The 21,644-nt window shown below is 37.9% G+C and overlaps 8 protein-coding genes across 9 annotated transcripts; 2 read left to right on the top strand and 6 right to left on the bottom strand.

The window, feature by feature from the left end:
• Nucleotides 1-155: 155 nt before the first annotated feature.
• On the bottom strand, nt 156-2,693 carry Plekhm1 (Pleckstrin homology and RUN domain containing M1). Its single transcript, XM_088048146.1, has 7 exons — nt 2,373-2,693; nt 1,484-2,323; nt 1,271-1,437; nt 1,058-1,226; nt 584-766; nt 365-535; nt 156-313 (listed from the first exon to the last, which is right to left on the bottom strand). The coding sequence occupies exons 1-7, from the start codon at nt 2,691-2,693 to the stop codon at nt 194-196; spliced, it is 1,971 nt and encodes a 656-aa protein (XP_087904272.1). The 3' UTR covers nt 156-193.
• Nucleotides 2,686-3,384, bottom strand: Tcs1 (Threonyl-carbamoyl synthesis 1). Its single transcript, XM_088048148.1, has one exon. The coding sequence runs from the start codon at nt 3,382-3,384 to the stop codon at nt 2,686-2,688; it is 699 nt and encodes a 232-aa protein (XP_087904274.1).
• Nucleotides 3,385-3,393: 9 nt separating this feature from the next.
• Polr3K (RNA polymerase III subunit K) lies at nt 3,394-3,770 on the bottom strand. The gene is made up of 2 exons (XM_088048152.1): nt 3,627-3,770; nt 3,394-3,579 (listed from the first exon to the last, which is right to left on the bottom strand). The coding sequence occupies exons 1-2, from the start codon at nt 3,768-3,770 to the stop codon at nt 3,394-3,396; spliced, it is 330 nt and encodes a 109-aa protein (XP_087904278.1).
• Nucleotides 3,771-3,859: 89 nt separating this feature from the next.
• On the top strand, nt 3,860-5,302 carry LOC148167162 (uncharacterized). 2 transcript variants are annotated; one of them, XM_088048151.1, is made up of 3 exons: nt 3,860-4,022; nt 4,166-4,651; nt 4,705-5,302. In XM_088048151.1, the coding sequence occupies exons 2-3, from the start codon at nt 4,177-4,179 to the stop codon at nt 4,809-4,811; spliced, it is 582 nt and encodes a 193-aa protein (XP_087904277.1). In that variant the 5' UTR covers nt 3,860-4,022; nt 4,166-4,176; the 3' UTR covers nt 4,812-5,302. The 2 variants fall into 2 exon arrangements, with proteins under 2 accessions (XP_087904277.1, XP_087904276.1); XM_088048150.1 differs by having other exon boundaries at nt 3,860-4,104.
• Nucleotides 5,303-5,606: 304 nt separating this feature from the next.
• Nucleotides 5,607-7,308, bottom strand: Dbct (Dihydrolipoamide branched chain transacylase E2). The gene is made up of 6 exons (XM_088047350.1): nt 7,160-7,308; nt 6,676-7,104; nt 6,452-6,625; nt 6,011-6,406; nt 5,887-5,958; nt 5,607-5,843 (listed from the first exon to the last, which is right to left on the bottom strand). The coding sequence occupies exons 1-6, from the start codon at nt 7,214-7,216 to the stop codon at nt 5,676-5,678; spliced, it is 1,296 nt and encodes a 431-aa protein (XP_087903476.1). The 5' UTR covers nt 7,217-7,308; the 3' UTR covers nt 5,607-5,675.
• A 602-nt stretch (nt 7,309-7,910) lies between these two features.
• Atg4b (Autophagy-related 4b) lies at nt 7,911-10,945 on the bottom strand. The gene is made up of 8 exons (XM_088048130.1): nt 10,593-10,945; nt 9,592-9,728; nt 9,212-9,404; nt 8,961-9,165; nt 8,839-8,915; nt 8,586-8,789; nt 8,344-8,540; nt 7,911-8,295 (listed from the first exon to the last, which is right to left on the bottom strand). The coding sequence occupies exons 1-8, from the start codon at nt 10,753-10,755 to the stop codon at nt 8,110-8,112; spliced, it is 1,362 nt and encodes a 453-aa protein (XP_087904256.1). The 5' UTR covers nt 10,756-10,945; the 3' UTR covers nt 7,911-8,109.
• A 55-nt stretch (nt 10,946-11,000) lies between these two features.
• On the bottom strand, nt 11,001-13,415 carry Klp64D (kinesin-like protein 64D). The gene is made up of 6 exons (XM_088048125.1): nt 13,114-13,415; nt 12,534-13,064; nt 12,289-12,486; nt 11,838-12,121; nt 11,370-11,787; nt 11,001-11,322 (listed from the first exon to the last, which is right to left on the bottom strand). Exons 1-6 carry the CDS (start codon nt 13,321-13,323, stop codon nt 11,092-11,094), a joined length of 1,872 nt encoding a protein of 623 aa, XP_087904251.1. The 5' UTR covers nt 13,324-13,415; the 3' UTR covers nt 11,001-11,091.
• A 2,197-nt stretch (nt 13,416-15,612) lies between these two features.
• On the top strand, nt 15,613-20,269 carry Synj (synaptojanin). Its single transcript, XM_088048163.1, has 14 exons — nt 15,613-15,879; nt 15,927-16,153; nt 16,206-16,339; nt 16,388-16,552; nt 16,599-16,743; nt 16,793-17,133; nt 17,185-17,266; nt 17,315-17,467; nt 17,519-17,675; nt 17,721-18,346; nt 18,395-18,532; nt 18,583-19,128; nt 19,179-19,308; nt 19,357-20,269. The coding sequence occupies exons 1-14, from the start codon at nt 15,753-15,755 to the stop codon at nt 19,698-19,700; spliced, it is 3,315 nt and encodes a 1,104-aa protein (XP_087904289.1). The 5' UTR covers nt 15,613-15,752; the 3' UTR covers nt 19,701-20,269.
• The last annotated feature ends 1,375 nt before the right edge of the window (nt 20,270-21,644 follow it).

Below are 21,644 nucleotides of genomic sequence, written 5' to 3'. Positions count from 1 at the left end.
AGTTTTGTAGGGACCAAATTATCTGATCACTAATTCAAATTACATTCCATTGTTGGCTAATTGTTTGTCTTTTTTATTTAATTTTTATATTTGTATATTTGTAATTAATAGACTCACTTCCGATTAAAGGTACTTTCACTACAGAAAAAAAAAACTGATGCAAAATTACGTGTATTTAAAAACAATTCACAACTCATTCAACTGTAGCACCAAGAAGAGGTAAATCTTCCCTCTCCTTTCTCCTTTTACACTTTGGACACGGTTTTGATGAATTAAGGCATCCTTTATGATACACCGCGTTGCAAACATCACACTGAAAAAAAAACGTAAACAAAAAAAAACAATAAAAAAATAAACAACTTACGCGATAAATATGTTCGACATCGAATGGAAAAAGCGCCTTAGGTTTGTCGCAAACTTCGCAAACAAAACCTTTTTGACTACACAGCCAACATCCGACGACGTGTTCTTTGCCGAACGTAACCACCGACTGCAAATGCTGCGCCAAAGACCCTGTGGAAATTTCAGACAAATCCTACGAAAGAAATCGTTTAAAAAAATTCAATGCCATGAGGGAAAGTACCGAAATTGAATACTGATGCACGTGTTCATACATGTATTCACGGGGCCACATTTGTTTCTGTAATTGTTCAATTATCGGTTCTCGGCACGTGTATAAATAAGCTCGTAGGAAGTTTAGTTGGTTTCGGAGGATTTGAAGCTGCGCCATTTCTTCAACGACGCCATAAATAAAAGGATTCAATACCTGAAAACGAGAATTGGATTTGTTTCAATTCCGAAACAAAAACTTGATAAGATAATTGCTCCAACAAAAAACCGTTTTTTGTTCGTCAAACCCAATTTGTTACCTAAACATTGTTAGTCGCTTTACTGCATTGTCACGAGACTGTCGTTATCGGAGTATATAAATATTAAGTTTCCGCGAAAGTGCATCAAATATTTGTTCAAAGTTCTGTGATGTAGTTAGTAAAAACGGCTTCATGAAATGGTAAGTTCGCAATTATCTTTTTATTACGCTAATATAAAGTAAACTAACTTTGAAATCAATGGTGGGGTGATCTTTCACCTCATTGATATAATTGAAGGCTTTTTGAGACACCGGATATAACTTAAAATCCCAATTGTGGATAATCCGGGCCGGAATATGAATCTCGTCTTCGCTCATACAAGAGTCACAGAAATATTCCCCAGTGAAAGCACAAACTCTACAAAACTGTGTTAATCGAAGTAAAACAGTGATGAAGGGTACCTTGGCTTCACTGTTACACCCAAGGGATGTTTACACCCTGCGCATTCATAATTTTGGTGATCCAACCCTTGCTCCTTACAAATTTTACCAATTTGTGTCGCCAACGAAGTTGTGGTTTTTGTCAGAACAACGTCAATGTTCTCACTGTATGAATTAGAGCGTCCCAACTGAAAATAACAACTAGAAAAAATAATGTGCGTGATAAATTATTACATTGTTATTGTTAGGAGAGTCTGACTCTGCGATACTTTGGTCCTCAAACTTCTGCCAAACTTCCCTTAGATCCGGAGTTTTAATATAACTCCCACTTAACATATTGTAACTTTCAATCAAAGCGTTAAAACTACCCTCCATGGATTTCGGCTCTGGAGGTTTTTTGGGTGGTGTCATCTCCTCCGTACACGTCGCGCCTTCTTCAACTTGACTCTCATCAAACGACCACCCCGTTCGTCTATTCAAGGAGTTTCCTAAGTTGTAGTTGACGTTCTCAGAATCGTTGTTCTCTTCGCTTTCATCTGGAGATTTCAACTCCGCGGTTTTTTCCACCGGCTCCACTTTAACATCTTTGTGTTTGGCTAAAATGATCTTCAAAGCTTCATCTTCGTTCAAAGCAACCATCTGACGAAGTCCGGAATTTTGGGAAGTTATTGACATTGCTGAACTTAGCGAACACGTTTCCGAGTTACTTTCTGGAACTTTAAGTTCGTCAACCATTTGAGCGACATCATCACAAGGGGCGACTGGACAGGTTTTGAGAGTTGGAGCCCAAATACCGGCGAGGTAAAGACTAGGTAATTGCCAGGTATTTAAAAGGCTGGAGTTGCAAGGAAGAGTGAAGGATTTGAAGGCTTCGACGCCTTCGATAAGTCTTTGGGCTACTTCTACGAGATCGCTGTCTCTGACGTAAGCTGTTGGACGGTAGAAGGACTTGAGGGCACCAGGATCGCGACGCATTGTCATTAGATAAGATGACAGGAGACAATCATTGAGGGCCAAACGGATCCAGGCGCGGCATTGACCTACTTCTGTTGTGATTTGAGAGAGGTGCAGAATCTGGAAAATTATTATTAAAATGAAGAAAAGCGTCGTTGAGATGAGCTACCTGATCAATGATTTGTCGATGCGATATGACAAGAAGAGGAGACCAAAAACTGGGTTCTGGTCTCTCGTCAACGTCTGCAATCGCTCTCTTGAATCTTCTGCTCAACGAGTCCTTCAACCCATGGAGGAAAATCGCCTCAATTATCATGCATAAAGTATTAGAAGCCTCGTTAACATCCTCCGCCTTGTTGAGCTCATTCTCTTCAATCCCACAGTACTGTATAGCCTTAACACTATTCGATAACTGCGTAGTTATCGATTTTTTAATTAAACTGTCTTTATTAGAAGTTGAAGACTGAACACTTTTAAACAACTTATTCATGTTTATTAATTAAACCAAATTTATGTAGAACTTCTATTGTCCTTGATGCGGCAACGCCTTGTCTTATTATAGTAAAAATTCCAAATTCTGACAAGTCAACAACGGTGGAAGCACGTCTCTTTAAATCATCATCCCCCAAGTTACCACCATCAAAAACCGCCCCCAGTTTGCCCCACAAGGCTTTGAATTCGCCGACGGTCAAAGAACTGGGCTCGTTGCTAACGTTAGCGCTTGTCAGAGCCAAAGGGCGTTTTAACCCCCCAGCTAGAGCCCTGATAAAGTGGTAGTCAGGGATTCTAATCCCGACTTTTCCGTGGAAACTAAGCGACTTATCAAGTTTATTTGCGCAATTCAGGACTAAGGTAACAGGTCCTGGTAAAAGCGCCTCAAGCAAACCTTTCGGTAAATGTTCAACTTTCGCCCACGTCGTCACTTCACTGACTTTACAAAGACAGATCGCGACTGGTTTTTCTTCGTTTCTGCACTTGATAGCGTAGAGACGATTGATTGAGGTTAGGTTCGTTGCGTCACACGCGAGACCGTAAACTGTGTCTGTAGGCACCGCGATCACTCCGCCACTCTTCAGTAGTTCTACAGCTAAATTTTCCGCCCCGTGATCCTTAATAGGGACGTGTAATGCCATAGAAACTTGATTCTCAAACAGTTTTTTGAGTGGCGTCAAAAAACGCATTTGTGCTGTTTATTCACGCCAGTTGTGTGCACATTCGGGGTTACAACAACGGTAGAAATTTGTCATAGGCTCATCAGCTGATCTTGTTTGAACTTGAAGGAAATATGCTCGCGGATATCTACATTCAGGGCACGTTTCTGCTGTCACGTCACAATGCTTCCATGCGTCTTCACCCCCCAGGACATCATCAACGCTCTAAAAGTTAAGATAAACTAAAAGTGCTTTGTTGATTCAACACTTACCTTGACTTGGTAGTAACTGCGACGGGAAATTTTACGCCGAATGGGAAATGATATGGGGCAAGTTCTGCAAGTGAAGGCGTTCGTACCGAGAGTTTCCTGGACAAACAATAAATTTCCGCAGAATGGACATAAAGGGACGTTCATGGTCCCAATTTAAGCGATTTCATAAAATGTAATCACGTTGACATCAAAAAAACGTTGACAGGTTGACAGCTGTCACTGTCAAACATCTGTCAAACGCAAGGGAAGATTACAGGAATCTGTAATCAGAAGTGACGTCTGGCGTGATCCAGCGAAACCACCACTTAACCTCAAAATTTAAATCAAATTAATTGTGCTCTACCACGAATAGTCTCCACGCCTGAGGGTGTTTTTTGCCTCTGCACGTGTTTACAGGTTGACTACTTTGTTATTACTTATTTCATTAATTTTTCTCTTTAGTATTATTTATTATTCATCATTTTCTTCATTAGGAGAGGTTGGTGATTTTTTGAGACAGGTCTAAGAGTTTGAGCGTTGTACTGACGAGGTAATTGCAGGTTTGGCCGTGATGGCTAATTCATGTACTTTGGTCCTTTGTGGTCCTTCAGGGTCTGGGAAAAGTACTCTTGTAAAGAAAATGATGGCAGATTTTCCTGATAAGTTTGGGTTTAGTATCAGTCATACAACTAGAACTCCACGGCCTGGGGAGGTAAACGGGCAGCACTACCATTTCACGAATTGTGATGAAATGAAAAAAGGAGTAGAAGAAGGGAAATTCATTGAGAATGCTATTTTTTGTGGTAACATGTATGGAACTAGTAAAGCTGCAGTTGAAGCTGTAAAAAAACAAGGAAAAATCTGTGTTCTGGATATTGACGTCCAAGGAGTAAAACAAGTCAAAGAAACAGACTTAAAACCCGTCTATGTCTTCATAAAACCACCATCTGTTGATGAGTTGAAGAACAGACTAACAGCTCGAAAAACAGAGTCAGAGGATAGTTTGAACACTAGATTGAAAATTGCAACTGAAGAACTTGAATATGGTAAACAGTTTTTTACAATCAATTAGATTGAAATTATAATGAGTTTATTGTAGGTACTGAAGACAATTTTGATTTCATTGTAATTAACGACAATCTAGAGCATGCCTATGCTCAGTTGAAGTCATTCATAGAAGACCAAGTGCTGCCAAAAACCAAATAAATGAGTGTCAAATGATGGCCAGAAAATGAGCACGATGTGGCGTTTTTTCTGTGGCTACTTTAAATTATTTTTATATTGCAATTTTATTACTAAAAGGAAAATTGGTTCTTTTTAATATATTTATATAATCGTGCTCAATGTGCTTTAGTGTAATTATAATAAATTAATTGGCCATTAACTTTACATTCCTTGGAGCATTCTGAACATCACATACTTAAAACGTACTTGAATGTTAGAATTAGATTAGTTTTCCAAACTAAAATCCGCTTAAAGATTTACCGTGCATGATAAGTGTTGAATGTATAGAGAAAAAGTGCTATTTATATAACTAGTGTGATTTGCATTTATATGTTGAAAAACGAAGATAGTTCTGTGATTAACAATGCCTCTTTGTATTGTTTTGATGATGTAATATTCGTTAGAAAATCTTGTAAAATAAGTCTGCTCCTGTATTAAAATGTGTAAAAAGAAGCAATAAACCAAAACGTCCATCTCATGTTTTATTGAAGGCCCTAAAATCGCTTGAAGGCTTTTCAGATTTTTTTAATGTAAGATTAGACGAATCAATGACCAATATGCTAATTGAAAAATTATTTCTTTGCAGATTTCCCGTCAACCGGACTACGTAACTTGAAGTCTTCCATGCCATCCACTAAACGTGAGTCCAATTTCATTTACGCCACAAAAATCACCACAGCGCTATCAACTTTTTTGTCCCTCTAATAAATCTTGCGTCACTGCATCACAGCCCTTATCTTAAACCCCGAGGTCACGTTACGCCAATGAAAGATAAACCAAATTAAACAAATTTAATGATAACAAAGTCACAAATAACCCGTTTAAACAATCAACAACAGTATTGTTTTACGATAAATTTAGGAACAATAAGTAGGGATCTTGTATTTGCTTCTTCATACTTTGAATAAATCGCGCCATCGTGGCCCCATCAACTATTCTGTGGTCAGCTGCAGCACTTACGTTCATAATTTCGACAGGGACGATATTATTACTCTCATCGAATCGGGGCAGTGCCTAAAAAAACAATCACAAAATTGTACTTTTTTGGGAAATATACCTTTGATGCCCCGAACGCAATTATCGCGACTTGTGGCTGTAAAATAACGGGTTTCATGTACGTCCCACCGATCTGAAAATAAACAGAAAAAAACACGTGTTTTGTGAGGGTGTCTTAGACTTACAGCACCGATATTTGAGATTGTGAATGTTCCATCTGAGAGATCCTGAGTTGAAAATGATCCGTTGCGACCGGATTTGATTAATCGGCTGAGTTCGTCGTGGATTTCTAGAATACTTAGGTTTTGTACGTTTTTTATGACAGGGACAGCTAGTCCGGCGTTAGTGTCCATCGCGACGCCAATATTGTGCGACGTTCTGTAAGTCAAATTCTCACAGTTTTCGTCGACTGTAGAGTTTAACACAGGGAAGCGCTGTAAGGCGTTCGAAGCGGCTTTGATCAAAAAGGGCATGAAAGAGATTTTGGTTTCATGGAATTTTGATATGGTTCTCAACGTGTTCCTGAGTTTTGATAAATTTGATACTTCTATTTCGTCACCGTAGTTGAAATGAGGGATTCTCTACAAGAAGTAGTTAGATTTTTGTACACGCGATGGAATTCTTACCAAAGAAGCAGTCATAGTCTTGACCATGGCCTTTTGGAAGCCTTTAATTTGTTCGGTTTTGTCATGAGTGAGATCCACTTGTGGTTGTTCGTTTTTCATCTGAAGGTACCTTAAGACATCTTCTTTAAGAATCCGACCGTCTTTTCCAGTTGGTTTAACCTTCGTCAAATCAATCTGCAAAATTCAGGTTTATCAAGGTGAAAAATTTTAAAAGACGTACCTACTTTGTATTCTTTTGCAAGTCTTCTAACCGACGGGATACATATTACGTCCGATTTTGGTCGGTCGTCCACGGTTTCTGGCGGAATTTCTGTCTTCAGCGGCACTTTTTTTTCTTCAGTTTTTTCAATCTTGACGGGTTCTTCAGTTTCTACACTGTCCGTTTCGATGTCCACCAGAGGCTTTCCAACCAGAGCAATATCATCAATTTTGTGATGTAATTTCTTAATAATTCCGTCATATCTACTCGTTATGGTAACCGACGCTTTATCACTTTGCACTTCGCAAATTTCATCGAATTGGGAGACTTTGTCACCAACTTTTACAAACCATTCCTTCACTGTAACTTCTCTTATCCCTTCACCAATGTCAGATAATTTGAAAGAAACTTGAGCGGCGCGAGCGGCACATGTGTAAATGTATTTAAAATCATTCTAAAATGCCAGTCATTGAAGACAACAACCTTAGTTTTATTAAAAAACTACTTACGATTTTTTTCGGACCAGCGAAACATTTTACAAAATGAAAAATATCACTTGATAACATGCTGGCAATTGTTATGAATCTCAACTGAAATATGCTTACGAACTCTTATCTTTGAAGGTAATCGGTTGGGTAATGGAATGTCCAGTCATTTAAATACTGTCGTCTTTTATCAATGATATTTGACAAACAATTTTTGAATTTACCGCGCTGGGGGTAATTTTTCCAAAAACTACCGAAGGGTCTGGTTGTTTATGTAAGTAACCACGGCAACGCCGTGACGTCACCAATTCTTTTTAAAATCGAACTATTCGTTTTGAGAAAAAATCAATATTTGAACACGGTGGAAAAATATGTTTTATCATCCAGAGTTTCAATTTTTTAAATGTAGGTATAGTTTGTACGGTGAGAGATTGAATGACAGAAAAGTCACTAAATCTACGCGATAAAAAGTGTACCAAACGCGCGAAATTTAAAATAACAAAATAACCCCAGTTACTGACAACCCTGTCAACCCATTTCGCGTAGGAATTTAGTGTTTTTAGTGTATTTTGTAGCATAATTTGCTACCAACCTATATGTCAACTGTCGAAATATCCCAATCTCTCACCGGATAAACTATACGTCAATGAGATATGATAAAGGTTTGATTTTAAGGAGCAAAAGCCGCGATATGAGTTTTTTGTCGTTTTACTGCGTTGTATTATTTAATAAAAATCACCAAACTGGGGACGTGAAAAACGAAACAACATTTTAATTCACTTAACACGTTTAGTTTAAGTATTACAAAAATAAGTTAAATAAATAAACATAAAAAGTTATATACAAAAAATAAAGAGTCATAGATTGTTGATGGCTTCGCCTACAGATAGAAGTTCTCCAAGTTCAACAGTTGTGGTAAAATACTCATCTTTTGTAACAATCAGTCAGTTGAAGATAATTAACAAAAAAGATCTTTAAATGATTTCAAAAGCTTCAGTTCCCATGTCATCGCCATCGTTGTTGCTATCCAAGGAGTATTCCAACTCTGATGGTGGCATTCTTTTGGGTGATAACTGGGCATCCCGACTGTAACCATCACAGAAAATGAACATTGGATATTCGCTCCCTGGAGTGTCAGAGCGTCCGGGGGGAACTACCACCTTAAATAAGATATTAGTGTGGGGAAATTCCATTGCTAATTGTCTTACTGGTTGAACTATCTCGATTAAATTTAAAAAGTCTTCTTTGGTAGCACAGTAGAATCCGATACAACAGGAAGGATCCATTTTGCTTAAATGTATTTTTCGTGGAGATCTACAATGGAAGCTTCCTAAAGGAAAATCTTCAGCCCATACATCTACGACTTCCTGACAATAATGAGGATCGAGATGTATAAGTTTATCATCTGCAACATTAAATTAGAGTTGAAACAATTTAGATTGATGCAAACCTTGGTAACCAACGAAGTACAATGAATGTTTCGGGCGCCCCCCTATTATACCTATACACTGTTTCAAGCTAAATAACGTTGTGAGACAAGGGGCATAAATCGAGTTGAACTTTTCCGCTCCTAATCTAACTGGTATTAACAAAATTAACGACTTCCACTTTCCATTTCTATCAGTACACTCTTCTAGAACGTCTCTAATGTATACTGAAAGGTACAATATTAATCTTGTTTTGTCGAAGAAAGTACGAGTTACCTGCACAGTCCTGGGCGACACACACTGTGAGATAATCAAATTCGTAGTTATCCTCAGAAGCGCGCTTAAACGCTTGTCTAGAAAAAAATTAGAAAAACGGTAATTAATGACTGGAAAAATACCTGAACAGATGTGCCACAAAGCCGGGTCCATACCAATCCCCCGCTTTTTTCCCAGAAGCCTCTCCTAATGTAACTAAGGTATGAATAGAAAACGGGCTATTCCGCGACGGTTTATCCCCAAACCATTTTATTATTTTTCGGTGATTCACCGATTCTACAAGGCTTTCTCTTGTTTTGGGTTGTTGGTCATATTGCCATCTCCAATCTACAAAGGTACCGTTTAACTTTTCTTTTTCTGTTTGTGTGTTTACCTCGGCCTAATATGTGACACACTAAAGCTTGCGCTATCAACATTTGACCACTACGTAACATGCAGCCCCAACCACAATCGCTGCTGTAATTCGAACCGTTCAAAATGGGAAATTCACGGCGATATGTAAGCCATAATCGGCTAATGAAGTCCTTTTTGAAACCTTCAAAACCTTCATCGTCGATACAGGCGATCTGAAAAACGGGTCTTTTACAACGAGGCGAGACAAATAGTTTCATCAGAGTTAATCCGTAATTGCTCAATTTGGGAGATAATCTAATATCTCCGTTGTTTACAAGTCGCAGGTTAATACCCATATCCTCCGTGTTGAAATTTTGATATTTTGCGACATTTCCTGACGATTGTTGAAAGTTGAATTACCTCGCTTTGACTTTGGAAGGCCGCAACATCTGTTCCTAACTCAGTACTATCAGAAGAAGGACTTTCTATCCTTCTGTAACATCTACCTAGAAGCCATACTGGAGATTCTTTGGAGAAATTCGTCCTCAGTTTCATTCCTGTAGCGAAATTACTGCGTTAGTGTACTTAGAACTTTAAAGTCGTTAAAAAAGTTTCGTAATTTTAATTTTTATATACCGGTGTGTTGTACAATATTTACTAAATTTAACTACTAATTGTGATTGTTTTATAATATCCACTAGTCGCAGTGGCCCAGTTAATCTCAAGCTTTTTATTGTTTTTTTTTCGCAAAACATATTTTCGTGATTGTTGACGAATTCGCGAAAAATAAAACTCTGCCTTCGCTAAAAAATATGTTGTTCTAACGTGTTTATAACAATTTGACAAAAAATGACGTCAGTTTTATTGAATTTTTTACTTCGTTTTGTTTGTACAATGAATTATCACGTACATAAATAAGGTTCACAAGGTTACAAACACTAAAAACCGATAAAGTTGGATTAAATTAAACATTACTAATTGTGTGTACCTTGGAAACAATGCTGAATGATTTATGGCCAATTAATGACAAAAACTTCATAAAAAAAGACGATAGAAAATCACTGGCCTGCTACTTACGCAACTTTTCCTGGCGAAATTTTGAATTTTTGGTACGCCACTGGTGCGCTTGATTTTTTTTACTTGACATTCTTGTGGCATGTGTCAGAAATTGAGGTTAAAACGTGAATATTTATAATAGGATATTTGTGTAAAATTAGTCATTATCAAATATTTTTTGGCAAGTTTCTTGTGTGGGCACCTCTGATTTTGTTTGTCATCTCTAAAAACTACTGTCATCTAAAAACTCGTTCACGGAACAGTTCTCGCAAAGGTCTTTTTCCTTTCTGCGGTTTCTTGGGACAATAGAATTAGAAATTCGCTGAATTGTGACTAAAAAAATTTAAGGTTAAGAGTATCCTCACCATATTTCACGTTATTCCACATGGAGAGTAGTCTATTCTTAACTTTCCCTTCAACATCGGTGTTATTGCCCTCATCTTGTAACCGCTGATCTGAAGAGTTTGAAGGAAAGCCAAGTTTTGGTAGAAAAACTGATGGTTCTCTTGACACCACCTGTGTGTTCATTGTACTGATACGAATCAATATCTTGATACCGATCAATATTTTGTCATTATCTGTATTAACTAGATAAATGTGACTTTTTAATAATTCACATTGTTGTTTGGTTTTGCTTCTTTCTCAGAGCACACTACACTGTAGACATAATCAACAAAAGATGAATGAAACGCCCCCAACATGTTAACCTAATTTTCTTGTGTCAGCTGTCAAGTAAACGCGGGGAATTTAAATCTTGCTAGTGCTTTATTAAGTACTTATAAATACAATAAATTAAATTAATAAACATATACATCAAGCTTTGTGGTAAAATCACAATGTAAAATCGACTAGAATAATGTAGAACTAGCGCGCTTTAGGAACTGCGGAATATGAGCGCTTTTCATACATAATTTTCCTTTCGCGCTTTTTCTCGGGATATTTATGATAAACTCCTTTCATATCAAAGCGAATAGGCGTGAAAAAATCAGAATGTGCCGACTGTCGTTTCCTCATGTTATTTCCAGTGTACGCAACTCCTCGCATTTGGTATTCTTGAGTCTCCGAGTTCCAGATCAAATTCGAATCAATTTTTTTCTAAAACAATCATAATTACTACAAGAACACACTAAAAAGAATCTTACTAAATATTCCTTCGGGATGTAACTATCAATCATCAAACAGGCAAGTTGTGTTTCTCTGACCAGCAACCGATTGTTGTCCAGCAACGCTTCCATTTCCCTCTGATACTCGTGTTCTTTATCCGCGTATTCTTCTTTCACTTCATTAAGGTATGATTGCACTTTTTTGATTTTCTTCGTAACGCCTGCATCTTCTTCCTGTAAACTTGAGTATTTCTCCTCGACATCAATCCGTTCTTGTCCTTTTTTATTCAACGTTTCTTCAAGCTGTTGGTGGTTCTTATCCAAGTTTTCGATTTCCACACCCGAGGATTCTAGTAAAAACGCCTGATGTTGAGCCTTCTCAAAGAGATTTTCTCCACCCACCAAAATCTTCTTCTGGATCATTGAAATCTTCTGCATCAACTCGCCCTTTTCCTTCCTAAAACAAAAATTTCGTTGGAAATGTTAAATACGGACAAGGAAACGTACTCAGTTTTCTCCAATTCTTCTTCGCATTTACGGATCTCTTCGACTTTCGCTTGGGAAAGAGGTCGTTCCTTCTTTTTCTTAATAATGGGTTGTTGCTGTTCTTGCATTGACAGTAGCTGGATTTTTTCTTGTAGTTCTGCGATTTCGTGTTCGAAGCCCTCGATAAGACCGCGATGTTCTACGTTGATTCGCGCGTGGTTTTGGATGTGCTTCACTCTTGCTGCGTATCTTAGAGTGCACATGCTTTCTTCGTAATCAATGTCGGCGCAGCTCACCATTGCAATCTGTAGTTATAGTTATGAATAGTTAACAAACCCGGAAAAAAGTGACAGTTAAAGCAATTATTGTTAAATATTGGTTACAGTTGACGTTACATGATAGTTAGGGTGAAATCCTGGTGCAGTTAGAAACATTACCTCCTGTGCGTTACAGCTAATTGATAGTTAATTACCATGGCGGTCTTGGAGTTTCCCCCAAGAGAGTCTTGCAATAAGCGCGTCAGTTTTGAGTTCCTGTAAGGAATATGACTACTTTTGCCATCAACTAAAGCAGAAATAACATTTCCCAACACAGAAAGTGACAAGTTGATGTTGCTTGCTTCTCGCAATCTTTCTCCAGTGGCTTGTGTCCTGCTGGCGCGTTCCGAGCCCTACAAACTTGTCAGTTTCACGTAAAAAACAAACAAACTGAACTTACAGCTAAGTCAACCAAATTAAGTTTTCCAACAGTGGTTTTGTTGTTGATTCTATTTCTAGATTCTATAGTTATTGTGAATATTGCGTGAGATCTAGAGCTGACGTCGTTCATTAAAGTGGATCTAGTGACTCGGTTTTTATTGCCTCTGTGTAATAACTCTGTGATTGACTCTATAGAGTCGACTGTGAAACCTGACAAATCTTTAACATAGACCCCAACATCTTGTCGTTCACGAATTGCTAGTTTTTTGTTAGGATCTGAAGATAATAAGTCTCTGACTTCTTCATTGTAAATTTCCAAATACGTGACGGTGACTACAAACGATTTTTCTCCACTGGCTCTAGATATTTGACTAAAAATATGTGAGAATGTGTTTGGAATGATCCCTTTTAGCTCAGGTTTTGAGTTTGAATTTCCAACCATAGTGTATGTCTTCCCAGTCCCTGTTTGCCCATATGCAAAAATCGTGCCATTGTAACCTTGAAGCGCTTTCTCCACTATTGGAACAGCAATGACTCTATACAGTGTCACCTATAAATTAAAATGTACTCTTTTTCCTGTACTAACAGCTAATAAAAACCTGTGTGGAGTCTTCAGGAAAGACTTGGTCAAACTTGAAAGGCTTTGGGTTGGCTCCATCCCTATTCAAAGCAATTAAATTCTCTTTTGGGTCAACTAGAAGGATGTTCTGGTGGCCTTCAGACTCTTCTTTCTTCGTTAACGGACGCACTCTCACAAATACACGAACATTTTCGGATTCTGTTTGCACATCTGACTTTGAGTTTTCCATTTTGTGTGTGTAGAATAGGAAAGACACTTAATTAATCAATAAATTTAAATTAGGTTAGGGCCTTGATGTTTCTTGGCTTGACAGCTGTCACACTGACAGATATTAGGCACTAGTGACAAATAAATAATCCCTAAAGTCATATATAGGCAACCAAATATACATTTTAGGATTCATGGTTGCGGTACATTTGTTGAATATTTAGCTATTAGAATTTGTTGTAGTAATTGTAGAAATATTTGGAGAACAAGACGATTTGGGCTAAATATATTTCTATATATATATATCTATATATTAACAGTATTTGTTCAATTGATAATAATTGCAATTGAAGAGACGTTAGCCAGTGATTCTAGAGGTCAATTTTATTGAGGAATATTATGACTAGCTGTCTACAGATGAAATTTTCATTTCGTAATTCAATCAATAAATATTTGTTTTTGTTTCAGGTTCCAGCCGGCAGTCGCTGTATACAAGAACACCAGTCTTTATTATATTAAATTTTTGATTTTAATAAACGCATATTCTTATTTATTACACCTTTTTGATCTACATTCTTCCGATGTTTTAAAAAGGAATCTGCATCCGAATTTTCTCAATCTTTTAAAATATTTTTTTGGACGAATTTAAGTCTTTTTGATACTCAATAGGTTTTAGGAGAACATGACATACAAGGAGATTTAATGTAAATTTGGGAAAAACTCGAATTTTAAAAATTTTTGAGAACTAAAGACCTCCTTGTATTTCAAGTGCTCCTGTTACTTTTCCAAAAGTATTAGGAGCACATCAAATAAAGGAGGTAAAAATTCACTCATTTTTCGATTTTTGAAATTTTTCGAGTAAAAAGACCTCTTTAATTTCATGTGCTCCTGTTACTTCTCGAAAAGTATTAGGAGCGCATGAAATAAAGGAGGTGAAAATTCATTAATTTTTCGATTTTTGAAATTTTTTGAGAATAAAGACCTCTTTAATTTCATGTGCTCCTGTTACTTCTCGAAAAGTATTAGGAGCGCATGAAATAAAGGAGGTGAAAATTCATTAATTTTTCGATTTTTGAAATTTTTTGAGAATAAAGACCTCTTTAATTTCATGTGCTCCTGTTACTTCTCGAAAAGTATTAGGAGCGCATGAAATAAAGGAGGTGAAAATTCATTAATTTTTCGATTTTTGAAATTTTTTGAGAATAAAGACCTCTTTAATTTCATGTGCTCCTGTTACTTCTCGAAAAGTATTAGGAGCGCATGAAATAAAGGAGGTGAAAATTCATTAATTTTTCGATTTTTGAAATTTTTCGAGAATAAAGACCTCTTTAATTTCATGTGCTCCTGTTACTTCTCGAAAAGTATTAGGAGCGCATGAAATAAAGGAGGTGAAAATTCATTAATTTTTCGATTTTTGAAATTTTTTGAGAATAAAGACCTCTTTAATTTCATGTGCTCCTGTTACTTCTCGAAAAGTATTAGGAGCGCATGAAATAAAGGAGGTGAAAATTCATTAATTTTTCGATTTTTGAAATTTTTCGAGAATAAAGATCTCTTTAATTTCATGTGCTCCTGTTATTTCTCGAAAAGTATTAGGAGCGCATGAAATAAAGGAGGTGAAAATTCATTAACTTTTCGATTTTTGAAATTTTTCGAGAATAAAGACCTCTTTAATTTCATGTGCTCCTGTTACTTCTCGAAAAGTATTAGGAGCGCATGAAATAAAGGAGGTAAAAATTTACTCATTTTTCCATTTTTGAAATTTTTCGAGTAAAAAGACCTCTTTAATTTCATGTGCTCCTGTTACTTCTCGAAAAGTATTAGGAGCGCATGAAATAAAGGAGGTGAAAATGCAATAATTTTTTGATTTTCGAGATTTTTAGTGAATAAAGACCTCTTTAACTTCATGTGCTCCTGTTACTTCTGAATAAGTATTAGGAGTGCATGAGGCGCGAGGAGATCTAAATTTACTTTATTTAGGAAAAAAATTTGATTTTTAAAATTTCTTGAGAAATGAAGACCCATCTCGTGTATTTCATGTGCTCCTGATACTTTTCGAGCACAAGTAAAAAAAACTTGAATATATCGATTTTGGGTGAAATAATGGAGACCAAACATTTTTTTTGAAGGCAAAACCCAAAAGAAACTATAATTTATTTAAATAAAAAAAATGTACAATCCTTAATAAAATAAATTCAAGTTTCAAAGTTCACAATGCCGTGAAGATAGCGCTGTAGTTCAGAGTCCGATCATCCAACGTGGGCGTCAAAGAATTCTAGTGACTTTCATTTCTTGATTGGTAACACTTGCTCCGTCCTTTAGTTTCTACGGCGACGCACCGTGAATTGATTTTGGAAAGGGGCCGAAAGGGGGGTGTACGTGCTCCAATAACAACAGATCAGCTGTAGTTCTGTCAGTGAATCAACCAAAATGCTCGAATAATCAAATACCATGGCGATGTACAAGAGCTTCTCTGTTCTTGAGAAGTCAAAACCGCCGAACCCCCACAGTGTGCTTTTACAACGCAGAGGCAAAGATGAGACTCTTCTATTTGAGTCACAGGCAGTGGCGGTCCTTTGTAAGTTTGTAGCTTACGTTCTTCACTTATTCATTGCTGAATTTTAGCCACACCTGAAACAGAAGTTGTTAAGAAAGAATACACAAAAATATTAGATGCTTATGGGTGTTTGGGGGTGCTACATCTTTATGCAGGGGACTCTACAGTTCTGTATCTTGTTATGATAACAGGGTGCTTTTCTATAGGGAAAATTGGGGATTCGGAGATATTTAGGGTAACACAAACTCAATTTGTACCTTTGCATTATCAGCAAAATGAAGATAGAATAGCTGAAGTAAGAATGTACTTTAGACACTCTCGCCAAGCTTATAATAACTGTTTTTTAGGTGAGAAAGTTACTAAATTCAGGAACTTTTTATTTTTCATGGTACTCAGGACCACCTAATGGAAATCAATTAGATTTAACACTGTGTGCACAAAGGCGACAGAAAACAAACACAACAGACCACAGATTTTTCTGGTACCACTTTACCCCCACAGTTAGTTTAGTTCTAACTAAAACTTTCAGGAACCGGATGTTACATGTCCATCTAGTTCGTTTTGGGGTAGATTGCAATTCATGGCTAGTAAGAGCAATGTGTGGCTCAGTTGAAATCAGAACTGTCTATGTAGGAAGCAGGAAAGCCCTTGCTGCGGTTATTTCCAGACTAAGTTGCGAGAGAGCAGGCACCAGGTCTTCATTGAAACTAGTTTTTCAATAGTTATCACCAGTTTTTTAGGTTCAATGTGAGAGGCAGTAATGACGAAGGACACGTCGCGAACTTTGTAGAGACTGAACAAGTTATTTACTTAGATAATGAAATCTCCTCTTACTTACAAACTAGAGGTTCTGTCCCTCTATTCTGGGAGCAACCAGGAGTCCAAGTAAATTACCAAAATTAAAACTCTTTCAATCTCACAATAATATTCTTAGGTGGGTTCACACAAAGTACGCATATCCCGAGGTTACGAGGCCTCAAGAGCCGCTTTCGATCGTCACATGAAGACCATAAAAGATCGATATGGTCGCCAAGTCATCGTGAACCTTCTAGGAACGAGTCTGATCGGAAGCAAAGAAGGGGAAGCAACCCTTAGTCAGGAATTCCAAAAACACCACAAAGAGTCCGTACATATGGATGTCCCTCATGTTGTTTTTGATTACCACCAAGAATGTCGTGGTGGGAATCAAGCAAACCTTCATAAACTCAAAACCAAAGTCGATCAACAACTACAAGAGTTCGCTTATTACCACGCGAACTCGAGTAGCATCTATAGGTACAACTCGTACTAACATGTCAATTGTTTGTTTAGATGATTAATTTGTAGCTTACAAACAGGCACACTAAGAACAAATTGTTTAGACTGCCTAGATAGGACTAACTGTGTACAAACGTTTTTTGGATTAGAAGTAACGATGAGTGTTTTGTTTTGTGTGTTTTTTTAATTGGTTTCGTAGATTTTAGCGAGACAGTTACAAGCTATGCAATTGGTGGATAAAAAACAAACCGTGTCGAGGTTTGAGGAGGTGTTCAAACAAATGTGGGTCAATAATGGGAACGAAATCAGTAAAATCTACGCCGGAACGGGAGCCATTCAAGGAGGATCAAAGGTAACGTATTCACCCGCCACCACGGGAAATTACCCGATTTTTTATACACAGTTAATGGATGGCGCTCGTTCAGCGGCTCGAACGATCCAAAACAACCTTCTTGATAACTCCAAACAAGAAGCAATCGATATTTTACTCGTTGGTTCTACATTATCTACGGAGTTAGCAGATCGTGCAAGAACTCTCCTCCCTTACAACACCCTCCATGGTAAGTCCCTTGACTCATTCCGTCCAATCTTATGATTTGATTTAGCACCCCCACATGTTTTACGGGAGATGTGCAAGCGCTATACTGAATACACCCAACCTCTGCCCATCCGCATAGCCGTGGGTACTTACAATGTCAATGGTGGTAAACACTTCCGCAGTGTCGTGTTCAAAGATATCAAACTATCTGACTGGTTATTGGACCCACACGTCAAAAATCCCGGCGCTCTTGTCGATACAGGGTTCACAGATGAGCACAAATCAATCCCGGTGGACATTTACGCTGTTGGTTTTGAAGAAATCGTCGATTTGAATGCGGCGAATATTGTCAACACCAGCAGCGAAAATGCGAAGTCGTGGGCCACGGAATTGCAGAAAGTACTATCGCGTGATAGACCTTACGTCTTGGTCACGTACCAACAACTGGTTGGAGTTTGCTTGTATTTGTTTGTGAGGCCAGAACATGTGCCTTACATCCGAGATGTTGCTGTTGATTCAGTCAAAACAGGCCTTGGAGGACATACAGGGAATAAAGGCGCGGCTGCCATCAGAATGGTGTTTCATGCGACGTCGTTGTGTTTTGTTTGTGCCCACTTTGCTGCCGGACAAAACCAGGTGAATGAAAGAAACGCCGATTACAACGAAATCACGAGAAAAATCACGTTTCCTATGGTAAGTTAATGGTACTCGGCAATAGACAATCAGTGTAACTTTTTATAGAGTCGCTCACTCAACTCCCACGAGTATTTGTTCTGGTGCGGAGATTTTAACTACAGAGTGGACATGGATAAGGACGAACTCAAAGAACTAATCAAAATCAATGACTTTGAAAGGATTCTGGAAAGTGATCAGCTTTTGGTACTTTATTACCCACTCAATCCAACAATCTTTGAACTGTTCATTTTTAGAAACAACAACAAGAAGGAAACGTCTTTAAAGACTTCACTGAAGGTCAAATAACATTTCCACCGACCTACAAATACGATTTATTCAGCGATGATTACGACACCAGCGAAAAGTGTCGAGCTCCAGCATGGACCGACAGAGTCCTCTGGAAAAGGAGGAAACAATCATTTTCTATAACTAATCAAGATGAATCCTGCAACCCTGGAAAACTCGTTTATTATGGCCGATGTGAATTGAAACAAAGCGATCATAGACCAGTGATTGCAATGATTGATATTACTGCCCGAAAAATCGATGAAACCAAACGGCAAAATATGTTTTATGAAGTTATAGCAGATATGGGACCTCCTGATGGTACTATCATCATACATTACGATGGGGGATCTAACTCTGACGACATTTTCGATGATCAAGTTGTTGCGACTTTGTTGGAGGATTTTGCTCAATTTGGGGAGGCAATCTTGGTTCGTTTTATTGGGGATACCATGTGGGTGACATTTAGAGATGGGCAATCAGTGCTCAAGATTATGAACAAAACGCAAGGACGAGTATGAAACTTAGAAACAATTTTAATATGAAAATAACGCCCATGTTTTAGATCGACGAGTATAACTTGACTTTATCGTTGAAAACGCCCAACTGGGTCGAGCAGGCGAAGGAGGAAGTGGGACTGTGTTCAAGCAACACGGTCCCATTGTACATATCTCCCACGCAAACCGAATATAATTGTGAGTTTGTACACACTACACTTTCCGTTATTAATTTTCTTACCTTAGGTTTGGGCATCCCGGAAGTGAAACGTGCCGCTCCGCCGAGTCGTCCGCCGCCTCCATCTGTCAAATCTCCAGCCACCCCTCGAAGAGCTCCCCCTCGTGCAGGTATAATCAGTATCCCACCGTCATCTGCTCCTCCCACTATGCCGCCTCCGGAACTTCCCCCAGAAGATACGGGTATCTACGAAGAAATAAATGATGATATAGTCAGTGCTCCGGAGCCTCAAGGTCCGCCACCTCCACCACCACGACCGGACCCGTTACCGCCAACTCCGCAACGAGAACCGCCTCCGGTACCTGCCCGATCGGCACCGCCACCTCCTCTTCCGGCCCGCCCTCGGCAATAATTTCCTAGTCAAAAACGCATTTAGACCGCGGATCGCCCCTGCGATCAGCTGAGTCAACTAAAGTCTGTTTTCTTTGTTCTTAGGTGGATTTTTTTTGATGTGTTTCGTTACTTCTTCTTGCCCTAGACTGTGACTGTAGCTTGGCTGTTATTAGGTGTATTAGTATTGATACTTGTCTATTCAAATCGGATTTGTAAAGTTTACTTTAGTTCCTATTTTCTATGAAATGACTGTTAGGGAACATTCCAATATTATTTATTCTTTTATTGTTGATAGGCAAAACACATGGAGCACGCGGAGTAGTTCATTGCGAGTTTTCTAGTGCTTTGTGTTTTGACTGATTTATTTGCGTGTTGAGAATATAACGGAAAATTTTGCTTTGTTTTATACTTATTTAGATGTATTATAGAAACAAAAAGAGGTGCTTTTTAAGCGTCATATGTCTAAATTTCTTTATTATATTGTACAACATGTTGATATTTAGAGAAATTTGCTGTAAAGTGTTGCTACAAACGTTATTTATATATTTAGTAGTGGTTACTTTCTTCGCATTAAATTCATTATCAAAATGCGTCTTTTATTTCATAACCTTCCGATTGCTGAATCCCAGGAAATTTGAGAGTAGCGGCAAACTCAATATCATTTGTATACAAAACCATTTTCATTACATCAATAATTATAAACAAAGTCTAATTAACAATGTGTTAATTGTTCACTACGACAATATGAACCCACGCCACCTGGTTCACAAATTTTCTTAAAACCAAACAGATTTTGCTGCTGTATTTTCTTATCGCGCCGCGATGTTCGCTTCCATTTTGTTCCGTACCGCCCAAATCCCTGATGGCCTTATCATCGTGTGATTTCTTAGAGTATCTCGCAAAAGCAAAACTTTTGTTTATAGAAGTAAAGCGCACATTGAAGGCAGATAGCAATTTCGCCAAACCGCGAAAACTTTTTCTGTTTGTTCTAAGGTCTGGATTTATTATTATACAATCAAAAAACAAAATGATCAGACTGTTCAGCACCCGTCGAAATTAAAGGCAATAACTTTGACGCGCACTGTAGATTATCTTGAAGGTCGAAAGCTTCTTTATTTTCATTATGGAATTACACGTCTCATTGTCAGTCTTCTTACATAATTTTACTGACAGATACTTAAGCCAAGGGCATAGATGCAATTCACATTCCGTTTGCGACTTGTGAGTCACGTTCGATTCAAATTTACAAATTCCAGATTCCAAATTACAAAATTTCTCGTGACTGTGAAGTTTCTCTTCCAAATATACGAAAAAAGGTGTTTTTTTAGGGGTCGCAGTGTTTCCATTTTTATCTAAAGTTAATTAAGAATGAAGCCAAAGTCTTCGTTGAAAGCAATTCCGGCGGCAGTCTTTAAAACACGGGATGCACCTGTGCTTGTATTAGAAACATCGTATACTGTGACATCGTGGAACATACATATAGCACTGAGATATGAAAGGCGTGTGCGGTGTTTCCCGTTTCCGGTTTGTGTTATTTTCGGATTTCTCTTACCTTTTTTACCTGTCTCCAAGAGATCGTTAAATTTTATTTAAAAATATCCTTTGTCGCGTTTTTATGGCGTTTTTTAATCGCCCGCACGCCTGATCATCATTGTTTCTTGCTTATACTTTCTGGGTATAGATTTATAGTTTTAACTGTATGAATAATCAATTTCTTTACTGGCGCTCACGTATCAATTTGCACTCAGAAAAATAAATCGTTGGATAATTGTATACATCCGGCTATATTCGAGGTTTGAATTTTCCGGGGCAGAATTAACGCTGCACGCTTTCCACGAATTATTTCTATTAAACGCTACCGGTGCCAAATTATTTTTACTCGAAATATCGGATATACACTTTATTTATGGGTCGTTACGTTTTTCTGTTATCGTAACACGTAACGATAGAAACTGACTCAACC

This window comes from Gnatocerus cornutus, chromosome 10 (genome assembly GCF_029298725.1).
Source record: "Gnatocerus cornutus isolate USDA-ARS CGAHR chromosome 10, icGnaCorn1.1, whole genome shotgun sequence".
Taxonomy (NCBI): domain Eukaryota; kingdom Metazoa; phylum Arthropoda; class Insecta; order Coleoptera; family Tenebrionidae; genus Gnatocerus; species Gnatocerus cornutus.
This window is presented reverse-complemented; position numbering and strand designations above follow the sequence as displayed.

What these genes read in the sequence shown, in the direction of transcription:
- Tcs1 (XM_088048148.1), bottom strand. Translation starts at nt 3,384, where the DNA reads ATGCGTTTTTTGACGCCACTCAAAAAACTGTTTGAGAATCAAGTTTCT.
- Atg4b (XM_088048130.1), bottom strand. Translation starts at nt 10,755, where the DNA reads ATGAACACACAGGTGGTGTCAAGAGAACCATCAGTTTTTCTACCAAAA. An exon ending in TTTGTGGCACATCTGTTCAG is followed by an intron (nt 8,916 to 8,960) that starts GTATTTTTCCAG and finishes ATTTTTTTCTAG; the next exon opens with ACAAGCGTTTAAGCGCGCTT. An exon ending in TGTCGCCCAGGACTGTGCAG is followed by an intron (nt 8,790 to 8,838) that starts GTAACTCGTACT and finishes TGTACCTTTCAG; the next exon opens with TATACATTAGAGACGTTCTA.
- Klp64D (XM_088048125.1), bottom strand. Translation starts at nt 13,323, where the DNA reads ATGGAAAACTCAAAGTCAGATGTGCAAACAGAATCCGAAAATGTTCGT. An exon ending in GAAACTCCAAGACCGCCATG is followed by an intron (nt 12,122 to 12,288) that starts GTAATTAACTAT and finishes CTATAACTACAG; the next exon opens with ATTGCAATGGTGAGCTGCGC. An exon ending in GAAGAATTGGAGAAAACTGA is followed by an intron (nt 11,788 to 11,837) that starts GTACGTTTCCTT and finishes TTTTTGTTTTAG; the next exon opens with GAAGGAAAAGGGCGAGTTGA.
- LOC148167162 (XM_088048151.1), top strand. Translation starts at nt 4,177, where the DNA reads ATGGCTAATTCATGTACTTTGGTCCTTTGTGGTCCTTCAGGGTCTGGG. An exon ending in AACTGAAGAACTTGAATATG is followed by an intron (nt 4,652 to 4,704) that starts GTAAACAGTTTT and finishes AGTTTATTGTAG; the next exon opens with GTACTGAAGACAATTTTGAT.
- Dbct (XM_088047350.1), bottom strand. Translation starts at nt 7,216, where the DNA reads ATGTTATCAAGTGATATTTTTCATTTTGTAAAATGTTTCGCTGGTCCG. An exon ending in GACTTGCAAAAGAATACAAA is followed by an intron (nt 6,626 to 6,675) that starts GTAGGTACGTCT and finishes TGAATTTTGCAG; the next exon opens with ATTGATTTGACGAAGGTTAA. An exon ending in AGACTATGACTGCTTCTTTG is followed by an intron (nt 6,407 to 6,451) that starts GTAAGAATTCCA and finishes TACTTCTTGTAG; the next exon opens with AGAATCCCTCATTTCAACTA.
- Plekhm1 (XM_088048146.1), bottom strand. Translation starts at nt 2,693, where the DNA reads ATGAATAAGTTGTTTAAAAGTGTTCAGTCTTCAACTTCTAATAAAGAC. An exon ending in ACCCCACCATTGATTTCAAA is followed by an intron (nt 767 to 1,057) that starts GTTAGTTTACTT and finishes TCTCGTTTTCAG; the next exon opens with GTATTGAATCCTTTTATTTA. An exon ending in ATGTCGAACATATTTATCGC is followed by an intron (nt 314 to 364) that starts GTAAGTTGTTTA and finishes TTTTTTTTTCAG; the next exon opens with TGTGATGTTTGCAACGCGGT.
- Synj (XM_088048163.1), top strand. Translation starts at nt 15,753, where the DNA reads ATGGCGATGTACAAGAGCTTCTCTGTTCTTGAGAAGTCAAAACCGCCG. An exon ending in ACAGACCACAGATTTTTCTG is followed by an intron (nt 16,340 to 16,387) that starts GTACCACTTTAC and finishes TAAAACTTTCAG; the next exon opens with GAACCGGATGTTACATGTCC. An exon ending in AACTCGAGTAGCATCTATAG is followed by an intron (nt 17,134 to 17,184) that starts GTACAACTCGTA and finishes ATTAATTTGTAG; the next exon opens with CTTACAAACAGGCACACTAA.
- Polr3K (XM_088048152.1), bottom strand. Translation starts at nt 3,770, where the DNA reads ATGAACGTCCCTTTATGTCCATTCTGCGGAAATTTATTGTTTGTCCAG. An exon ending in GCAGTTACTACCAAGTCAAG is followed by an intron (nt 3,580 to 3,626) that starts GTAAGTGTTGAA and finishes CTTAACTTTTAG; the next exon opens with AGCGTTGATGATGTCCTGGG.